Source organism: Papaver somniferum, chromosome 5, assembly GCF_003573695.1.
Source record: "Papaver somniferum cultivar HN1 chromosome 5, ASM357369v1, whole genome shotgun sequence".
Taxonomy (NCBI): domain Eukaryota; kingdom Viridiplantae; phylum Streptophyta; class Magnoliopsida; order Ranunculales; family Papaveraceae; genus Papaver; species Papaver somniferum.
In genome coordinates, this window is record NC_039362.1 from 148705964 (window position 1) to 148717061 (window position 11098).

The window sequence follows — 11098 nt, forward strand, 5'->3', positions numbered from 1 at the left end:
TAACTATATCTATACTCAGTTGGGTAAATTTTTTAAATCGAACTTCACAACACTTTTACGTATTGGGTTCTAAATTTTATCACATATAAGAGTATAAAAAGAAAAATTCTAGAAAAAGAAAAAATGTCACTAGTTTGGGGGCGGCAGCGCAGTAATTAATTATTCCCTCTCGTGACTACCTTTACTCAACAAAGTAAAATTATTTGACTATATCTCAAGACGATAGGTTGTACTACTTTTGACTTCCATTTTCAACAAGTTCAGATTATTTCACTATAAGTACTACTTTACTTCCATTTCTACAGGTTTCTCTCTCACACCAACAACAAACAGATTCAAGCTCCTAAAATCCAGTGATCAAAAAACTGAGAGAAAATCTGAAAGAAGAAGAAAAAAAATCTCTAACGAAGAAACCCATTTCTCTATAACTCAATCCAGTTGAGAGTGAAGCTCTAACAGTGGCGACGACGACGATGAGCAAGATCAGAACAAAGATCCGCATTGGTGGATTAGGAATTGCAGCAATTTCTTACATTGCTATAGATTACTTGAGACATGTATCACCAATTTGGCATGAAAGATTACAACCATGTCTTTGGGGTGTTCTAGCTTTAGCAGTAGTATCTCGTGTACCCTTCTATAAGCATTGGTCTTCTGAATTACGTTCTGCAATTCCATTTATAGCTTCATTGGTTTTTCTGCTTTCTACTCTTCTCTTTGAAGTGTTAACTGTTAGATTCGTCACTGCTGTTCTTGGTCTTGATTGGCACAGGTAATACTTTTATTGAACTTGATCTCATTTATTAGAATTAACTACTTTCCTAAACGGGTTTCGGTTTCAATTTAACTTTCCTGAACTTTGAGATTTGATTTTCCATTTTTGGGGCATCTTTATTGAACTCAATTTCTCCACTTATTATGTATTTAGCCATTATTAGAAATGTGAATTAGTTAAGTAGTACATGGAGTTGGATCTTGTTTTTGGGCATGCCCTAATTCTTGGCTGAGTTATATACTACTGTTGGTCACATTGAGATGGAATTTCTTTTAAGAGATTGTATGACTCAAAGGCCATGTTAATGTTCACAGAGAAACGGCTCCTCTTCCTGACCCTGGCCAGTGGTTACTTCTAGCATTGAATGAGAAACTACCTTCATCTATCGTTGGGATATTGAGAGCTCGTATCATCGGGTTGCACCATTATCTGATGCTATTTATGATGCTGGCATTTTCGGTGGTATTCGACTCTGTCAAAGCTCCTGGACTTGGGTTAGGTGCAAGGTACATGTTTACAATGGCAGTTGGTAGGTTACTTCGAGCCGTAACATTTGCTTCAACGATTCTGCCATCAGTTCGGCCATGGTGTGCTTCATCTAGGTTTCCAGTCCCAGCACATCCTCATTCTTGGGCACAGACTTATTATGTTCCATATTCTTCAGATGCTACTGCTATACGGCAGCTGATTCAACATGACGTAGCTTACGGTATGTGCACAACAATCTCCTGTAATCGAACCTTGTAATTATATTTGCACAAATGTTTAATTTGTGGTGTGCATTCATCTCTTAACCCTACTTTCTTGTTGCATTTTGTCACCAATCACCAATCATTTTCATATACTATCCTCTAATCGGTAGATGTTCTGTGTTTGATTTGTATTTGGCCCTCGTGTAACTCGTGACAACTTTACCATCTCTTTACTGAGTGGAACCTTCTTTTCTTCCTCAAAAAAGCTAAAAACTAAATTTGCATACCACTGTCAGACTGTTCATAAGCATTACTATTTCCTGATAGAATCAAATTGTTCTTCTTGGTGGATCGATGATTTCTTTAATACTTCTCCCTGTTTGTTTTCAGCTGATCCAGTAGGGAATTACCCTGGGGATCACCGCCCAGATTGGGGGTCAATGAGTTTCCTTATAGATTTCTTACGCCCAACTGCTTCAGAAGGATCGGCGTGGTACCATTTGTTAACAGCAGCTGGTGGAGGGTGTAATGATCTTATATACAGTGGGCACATGTTTGTTGCAGTATTGACGGCAATGGCTTGGACGGTATGTTGATATCTTAGTGCTTAGTTTAACTGGCGTAATTTGAAGCATGAAACAAGTTTATTGGCTATTTATTAGTCAGAACTGTCAAGTATGATTTGGCTCGAATGATAAATTACCTAAGTGTGATCCCAGAACTATCATCTTATAACCACCTAAATTTGCTCAATGCAACAAAATCTTGTTTGTCGGTTGGATGAGCATGCAACTGTTGAGATGTCTTCCAAGTTCCAACTGTATGCTTTCCTCAATTGTTCTATCAAATCTCTCACAAATTTGAGACAAGGTTGTGCATCTTCTGGGAGATCAGTCAAATGAGTTTGATTAGTACTCTCATGGTAAAGTCTTGGCCCATAATTTCTTGTGAATGATACTTAAGCAAACCTGTCCTTTTACTCAGAATTCGGCCACCTTGCACCATCTGCTTTATTTTTATTTTTGTAGGCATGCATATTCACATTGCCGCTGCACGAGTGTCGATTTTACTAACTGAAGTTACTGAATCACGCAATATTTCTTTTGCATGCATACAAATTAGCTAGTATTCAGGTGCTGTGCTTTACATTTGGCATATTTCTTCAATGATGATGCATCCGTGTTTGCAGGAAGCTTATGGAGGGTGGACCTCTGGGTTTATATGGGCTCTAGTCATACATAGTGCGCAGAGAGAGGTAAGGGAACGGCATCATTACAGCGTGGACTGTGTGGTGGCGATTTATGTGGGTTACCTTTTATGGAAGACAACGGGTTTCATTTGGTCTTTAAAAGATGATGCATCAATAAGAAACTTGAAAAGGCTACTTAAGCTTGATAAGATTCAAGGCCAACTCTTCCGAGCTGCGAAAGATTCAGATATGGATAAAGTAAGAAATTTACTGAATGAGATAGAGGTTGAGTCGTCATCGAGCAGTTCTGGTAAAAGTGGTGGTAAGAATGAGGAACCTACTCAATTGGCAATGTGGTTGTTCGCCTGTTTTACCACAATTTTCTCTCTTACTGTTGTTTTTCTTGCTTTTATTTGGACTAGTGATGGTTAAACAATGTATGTCACTCTAGCTACTCCACATGGTCTCTGAGAATCTCTGGTGAAGCGATGTATGTGTCGTTGTCGGCGTTGTTAAGTAGAGTGATTTATCTAGTCCTCTACCTGTTATCCTGTTGTAATGTATTTTGAAGTTCATGTATCATCACCAGCTCTATGTATTGCGGCTGAACTATTGCATAAATATGATGGAAATTTAATCATATATGGCTATATAGACACCAGTTCCAGTGTTGACGCGTCTATGGCTCCATTTATGCTGTAAGGAAATATCAATTCTAGATCGTTGAACATCTTTCAGGGCTCGGAGAAAAGGGCTTAGATTTGAACAGAGATAGTGCAAAGGTGACGAACAAATGCTTTACCATTATATTTACATACGTACAAGCGTAATCATCCTGAATTACCATTTTTTTTTTGCTTAAGAATAACTGAATACACTCAAAATTTCAGGGGACAAAAGAATCCTGGATTCAAAAACTAAAGCAAAACAAAATTACAAAATTTTCATTCAAGTAAATCTGTAGTAAGCTTTATTTTGGCATTCAATTCTACTCAGCAAGTTGTGCCTAGTAAGAAATTCATCGTGAATTACCAACAAAACAGTATTGAGATGATTTCCCACAATGATGACAGATTGAAAACATTTCTACATTAGCAGTATTATCCAACCTACTTCTGATAATAAGGGCATTATGGCATTCTAGTTAACGCAAATTATATGCATCTATTAATAGAAAAGATAACAATTAATTGAACTAAAGAAACTAGAGCAACAGAGATGATTTTGTAGTTCTCTCTTGACTTCTTTGTCTAAACTCAACCTCTCTACTGCTTTATTCGCATCTTCTTCTTTATCTAACCCATTGCTCCTCTCACTCCACCAACATCTCACTTTCTTAAGCTTCAATTCTGAATCGCTCTCTATTACCTCAGAGCCTTCCGAGTAGTAGCTGTCGTAAACTTCTTCATCTGAGTCAGACTCTACTACTTCGGATCCTTTTCTGCCGCAGTCGTAGTAGCTTAAAGTTTCAGGATCCTCAAGATCAAAAGACTTCCATCCACTGAACTTGTGAGTATCTGCCATCTCTTTCACTCTAGGCAACCAGCAGTCTGGTTTTTTACTGTTCACAAAATATTTAACGTCCCCAAGGTCAAGGCGACGTTTTATGACATCGAGCGAGTGCAAAGGAATTGAGTTGATTTGTAGAGGATCGCGCTTGAAGTCCATAAAAACGACAGTCATATCAGTTCCCTCAGGTCTAAGTTTCGCCAGATTAACAATCGCAATGTTGCATAGCTCCACAATAAATGGTGGATCTGCAAGCCCGACTAGCGAAAACCATGTCAGGCCAAAGATGGACGGTGCCTTGGAGAGAATAGCCCCATCAAATTGAAATTTCTTAACCAGCTCATTAAATGGAAAATGTGATATAGGTAGCCACCTCAATCTAGCTTGAACTCTTAAGACAAAGATCTTTAAATCCTCGTTGCGGCCACAATCCCTGGTTTGCTTCTCTTTCTCAATCTCATTTGAATCATCATCAAATATCCTTTGTAGCACAGGGGTCTGCACCAATCGAAATTGGATTTCCTTTGTCTTTTTTGTCCCCACCTTAACGGGGCGAACCAAGTGGAAGTGCAAGAGAGGCGGCATCTTCTTCTCGTCTTCAACCCGGTAGATAGCTTGCTTTACATCCTTATACAGAAAACACACATTGAATTGGGGAATGGAGGTTACATACCTAAACCCGTTTACATGGGATTGAAGGGTGCCAACAATGGTCTCTTTATTTTCGTCTTTTACCCTGGACTTCTCATTTTCATCTTTTACCTCGGGCTTCTCATTTTCATCTTTTACCTCGGGCTTCTTCTTTTCGTCTTTTACCTCGAGAAAGATTGTAGCGTCAGTTAACTCTATAACCTTGGACTTTTTATGCATCACGAGTTTGTTGTCAATACAATCTTTATTCCTAGACTTACTCTTTTTTTAAATACCAGATTTTCTCCCAGGATTTAATACATGTACTGTCCCAGTCTTTTTGTCAGAACTATCTGTAGTCTTAGAGTGATCCTCTTCCAGTAATCTCCAGGTAGTTTCTCTGTCTAATCCATCAGCCAGTCTTGCCTGATTAACCTTGAGCATCTCTTCCTGTATATACCTGTTCACATACTCCTTCCGTTCGTCCTCGGTACAGACAAAATTCTGATACTTAAGGTCAGCTTTTTCTTTAGCATTTTCATAACCACGAGTAAGAAATGGGCATTTAGGTAACCCCACTGAAAGGAGACAAAAAAAGTAAATCCGTCTGGAAACAGAAGAGAAAGAAAATAATTATCCCTTGGTATGAAAACTGAGAGAACTACAGAGAGAAAAAAAAAACAGAAAATAATGAATATCCTATCATGCACGTATTACCTAAGAATCAGGGAGGCTATGCAAGTTGTTTCCATTATCAATCCTCCTAACAACTAATGCCACTACACAATGGGTATGAGGGAACTAAGCCAATTTCTAGATTTATGATGAGAGACAGACACAGGGATGTCATGTCTGATAGCCAATAAAAACAGAAACAAAAAACATTATATTGTGTGTGTACTTTGGTCTTAGTTGCTTGCACTATAACATTCGTTCAAAGTTAACATGTACAGCAACCAGTATGGATGTAACAAAACTAAATTAAGCATACTAACACACACATATACAATCCTGGTTGCTTTTTTTTTTTTTACAAGCCCGGGTTGTAACACCTCATACCAGTCTCGATTCGGACAAAATTAATTTTAAAAAATATCTTCACACAGTGAGGAAAAAACAGCATCACTTAGAAATCAGTTCTGGATCATGTATGTATACAAATTATGAGATGGAAATCGAGCAATAACAAGTACACATGTCTAATAAAATATCATTCGTAACAACAGTTTGAAACCCTAAAAGTGAAAATTAGAACGCAGATTAGGGGAAAAAGTGTGGAGGAAATTAAAACTTAAAATGTTGACAAAAATGAAGAAACTAGGACACTTTGTAGATTTCTGATGAAAGACAGACTCAGGGATGTCATGTCTAATTGCCGAAAACCAAAAACAAGAAACATATACTTGCAAACCATAATGTGAAGTTTGATATGTGAATTCTGGGCATAGTTACTTGCAGGATAACATTCATATAAATTTAACAGGAACAATAACCAGTATGGACATAACAACTAAAATCAAAAGATGTCCATATTAAGCATACTCCATATATAATCCTGGTTGGTTTAATCTTATAAGTTCAGGTTGTAACACCTTGTACCAGTCTCCAATTCGGAACCAACAAGTGACAATTGATCTTAGCAACATCTTTAAACAGTGAGGATAAAACATATACAATGCACAACTCAAAGATTCACAACATTTAGTACTTGATCAAGTATGGATATACAAATTATGAGATGGAAATCAAGCAATAAGAGCATATAAGTATACAAACATGTCTCATTAAAAATCATTCTCAACAACAATTCGAAACCCTAGAAGTAAAATTTAGGGGGAAAATAGGTGAAAAAAAAGGAACTAAAAACTTAAAATGTTCACAAAAATGATCAGTTGCATGAATCATGTCATATTCATACCTAATCGTTAATCAGAAGAGTAAAGAGATCTAATTTTATGCTTCTCGTCTTGCTCTCAACAGAGAGAGGGTTACAACTTTTCCTCTGATGCTGGCTTCTTCTGTGGTATTCGACCCTGTCAAGACTGAATGTGAAGCTCTCAACATTTGCTTCAGCGATTCAACCATCCGTTCGGGACATGGTGCGTTTCACTGTCCCATCACATTCTCATTCTTGGGCACATACTTACCTCATTCTTGGGCACATACTTACCATAACTTAGAAAGCCCACACCTACAAATCCTAAGAACGATTTTACAGGGACCATGGTTTTTTTTGGGACCATGATCTTATTAGGCCAACCTCCTTATATTTATAAGGGGTGTCCTAAAATTAGGTAAATACACATTTACCCTTTACTTTAATTTGAATTAAAACTAACCTAATAAGTAATAACTATATAAATCTAATCATATACATCTAATCTAAATGAATCTACTAACCAAAATCAAAATCAAAAACAAAAATTGGAAGGGAATTGAAATTTTTTAGTTTTGAAAAAAAAATTCTCTTCTTCTTCTCTCTTTCCTTGACGTTCCTCGTTCGATTGAAAAACCCATCAATCGTTTTTAATTCGTTTTTTGATAGGGTAAATTGAGTAGAAATCATTAAAATATGGTTTAAATGGAAGTTAAAGTGGCATGTTCGGTTAGGAATAGTTTAAAAAAAAACTAGTTTTGTAACCGAATATTCTGAAACCAAGAACACGAAGAACACTTCGGTTATCACGAACTTATTTTTTCGTAACCGCAAAAAAATACTTTTAACTGAACTCCTCATTTAAAACCAATATATTGTGTTCGGTTGGTTCGCAAAAAATTCTAAAACTAGTTAGTAACCGAACTCTACCCATAATACAAAAAAAAAAAAAAAAAAAAAAAAAAAAAAAAAAAACAATGTAACCGAACAGTGTTATTTTTCCCACTATGTTGAGTTATGATTTAACCGAACTTTGCCTACTATGTTCGGTTTGTTCGCAAAAACTCTTGACAAACCGAACTCTTCAGTAATTCCATACATGTGGAGTTCGGTTAGATATGCTGTTGGGTTAAAGTTTGCGAACTAACCGAACATTACTCTGTAAATCCTATAAACAAAGTTCGGTAACATGTCTGTTTACCGAACGGCTAAAACCTCCATTAAAGAGCGAGTTCGGTAACATGTGTGTTTAGAAGAAGTAATCGAACTACACTTTCAGATGAGTTCGATAACCTGTTCTTCACATAAGGTAATCGAACAAGCCCAAATCTACTCTAAAAATTTACAGTTTTTTGAAAATTTGGAGCAATTCAACCAACATTATCTAAGTTTGAAGCATACATGGGTACCCAAATACCCTTCCTCCGGTTATGGTTGGTAAAATCCATCGTTTTTCATGTTTTCCTTCTTCATCTTCTCTAACTTTACTCTCTCAATATATCTACTTCTTTTTAAAAAAAATCATCTGATTTTTTAATTTCACTAATTATCTTTAACTTAATCATCTCACTAATCATTACACTAACTATTATTAACACTAACTAATCATTACCCAAAATTAATCAGGAGGGTAATTTAGGTATTAATATAAATATCTAGACAAGGAGTGACCTAAATTTACTTCTAATGTCTTTACCCAAAATAAAACCATGTTCCCCAAAAAAAACCATGGTCCCCAAAAAATCGTTCAATCCTAAGGTGGACCAATTTGGTCAATTTATATTGGTCCACCTCTAGCAAAGACGTATTTGAAGAGGCAATATTCTTCTGACTCAAATGACTCCTGACTCATGTGGACCATGCTCATCCAGATCTGACTCGTTATATATAAATGTAATTCATTACATCTGATATCAAAATTTATATAAAATAGTAACAGAATTTTTTTGAGTATAATCAGATATTCATCTAACAAGTCATGTATAAAGTGATTTCTGACTCAAATATGTTTGAGTCAGCCTTCGAGTTGGACATCAGACAAATGAAAGGCAAACAAACTGGCATCTGACTCGGCCCAAGTCATATACAGATACGAGTCAGACCTAAATAAACAAGGTAAAAGTGAAGTACAAAACCATCTAAATTTTGGTTTTGTAGTCTAATTTTGGTTTTCAAGCGGGGAGTTTCTCTTGCCGATCTAAAAACATTTAACTGGCATCCTCGTACCAGTAGGGAGACAGAAATGATTCCAGCCTCATAATGTCTAAATTTCTTGAACACTGTTTTTGCCTCTCTTTTTTTTTTACTCAAAAAGGGGAAAATATATTGAATAGAATAGCATGGTTACCACAAGGGAGTGGCTGCCGTGAAAAAGTTACAGAAAAAGCTACAAAGTGGCCAAGAAACCCAAAAGAACCAAAAGAAAGACTGAAGCTAAAATAATAATGAGAAAATAGAAACAAAAAAAATGGCTGCCAACCAGTTTAGGTCATTCCCATCACTCCTTCCCAATTGAACAACAAACTATTTAAAGAGATGTTATCAAAAATCTTTGTACCTAAGACCAATTATAGAGCATGCATTTAACTTCATTCAAGAGATGATTCCATTACGTGTATTTTCCTTGATAAAGTCTTCCATTCCTCTCATTTCAAACAACCCACCAAATAATAAAAGAAATCATGCTCCATAGCTTATTCTTCATGGTATTACCTTTCTTCTTATTTTATTCTCAAAAAGTTGTTTTTATATCCTCTCTGGAAACCCAGACTAACTTGAAACTAGTGAAGAAAAAATTTCAGAATTTTCTTGTCTCATCACAATGCAGAAACAAATGTGAATTAAACTCGGCAGTCTTCATGCACATAATGCAACCATTTATAATAATAGAATTGTGCAATGTATCTAGTGTTGGGGATGCATTGTAGCATATGTTGCAAGTAAAAAGGATTACTTTTTGTGGAACTCTTGGATTCCATAAGCTTTTATGGGGGAATCTGATATAACCTGCAAATTCAATAGCATCATAACAAGATTTTACAGAGAAGTTGTTACCCGAATTCCAAGACATGTAATGTTAGAGAACTGCTCGGTTAAACTCGCAAGCGTTGCTATCTCAAGCTTGTTTGTCAAGTTTAGGTGTCAAAACTATAAGTCTTGATTTCTAGTCTACTTATAGCTATACCTCGGATTAAGATAGAATGTGTAGTTGAGCTTAGACTCCACGTCGTTCATCGATTGAAGGAGAAGATCTACTGAGGGGAGCTTGAAGGAACTTCATCAACAAAAGGTATGTGGAGACTTAAATTCATTTATCACTCAGAAGTCTATTCTATTCTATCTCCTTGTTTGTACCCTAATGTTGTACACTAAAAATGGGCTTACTTAGGCCTAAAATGCTCCCCTTATTATCCAAGTATAGCTAACTAGGACTCACAAACACCTTACATAAAAGCCCATGTACATAGGTCCAAATCAAGCAAGTAAGGAGCCTCATCACCAGTGTCACCCTAGCATGACACATCAGCGCGCCATGTCAGCAACAATTGCCAGCCAACACCTAACGCGTCACCACCAAAGTGCCACGTCAGCATTGTAATGCCATGTCATCGCACCACGTCAGCACTGGAAAGCCACGCCAGCATGGATGGTTGATGGCGAAGTGCCACGTCAGCACCGTATGTCACGTCAGCATGCCAAGTTAGCAATATGGTTGACCGACAATTGCCTCGTCAACGATGAAGTACCACGTCAGTAACACTGACCAACCAGCGTCTTCCACGTCATCTGTTGATCCAGTCAGCGATACTTTTTCTGTACGGAATATTCCGTTACCGTTGGCATATTCCTGACGCCGTTAGCATATTCTTGATGTCATTTGTTAAGTTTGACGTCGTTAAAACTTCAGCGAATCTGATCGCTCAGAGATGACGCCATTAGCGTTACCGTCATCTTCTCCGTCTCCGGTAATCTTCTCCGGCAACAACAACCCAAGTCCGGCGGGAAGGTTGGTTGTTATCCAATACTTCGCATTGTACTGTATTATCATGCACGCGGGATATTTACGCCCCAGTCATTATAACTGGAGGATTATTACACCCGGACGAGTCGAGTCGGAGGCGAGCCAGCTCAATCTTTAGGTTAGGATTAATCCGCCCAGGTCAATTGTCTTCTGGATTTTTCCGCCCCACTGTGAGCTTATGCACACTTCTCTCTTTGGGCTTGGCACGTGAACACCAAATTGTTTGGGCCAACTCTTTGCACTATTTGGCTTGGTTAATTCCATAGCCATATAGGAAGTTCTGGAAAATTCTAGGAGGCATGCAAGGGCCAGTCAATTCAATTCATCACAGGAGGCATGCAGGGAAAGTAAATTCAATTTATGTCAGGGAGTCATGCAGGGAATTTATCACAGGGAGGCATGCATG

At 37.3% G+C, this 11098-nt stretch overlaps 2 protein-coding genes across 3 annotated transcripts; one reads left to right on the forward strand and one right to left on the reverse strand.

The window, feature by feature from the left end:
- Positions 1-273: 273 nt before the first annotated feature.
- On the forward strand, positions 274-3327 carry LOC113283150. Its single transcript, XM_026532314.1, has 4 exons — positions 274-772; positions 1090-1484; positions 1858-2054; positions 2657-3327. The coding sequence occupies exons 1-4, from the start codon at positions 474-476 to the stop codon at positions 3086-3088; spliced, it is 1323 nt and encodes a 440-aa protein (XP_026388099.1). The 5' UTR covers positions 274-473; the 3' UTR covers positions 3089-3327.
- Positions 3328-3723: 396 nt separating this feature from the next.
- Positions 3724-6917, reverse strand: LOC113283151 (FACT complex subunit SPT16-like). 2 transcript variants are annotated; one of them, XM_026532316.1, is made up of 2 exons: positions 6714-6917; positions 3724-5373 (listed from the first exon to the last, which is right to left on the reverse strand). In XM_026532316.1, exon 2 carries the CDS (start codon positions 5033-5035, stop codon positions 3824-3826), a length of 1212 nt encoding a protein of 403 aa, XP_026388101.1. In that variant the 5' UTR covers positions 5036-5373; positions 6714-6917; the 3' UTR covers positions 3724-3823. The 2 variants fall into 2 exon arrangements, with proteins under 2 accessions (XP_026388101.1, XP_026388100.1); XM_026532315.1 differs by having other exon boundaries at positions 3724-5402.
- Positions 6918-11098: the final 4181 nt, after the last annotated feature.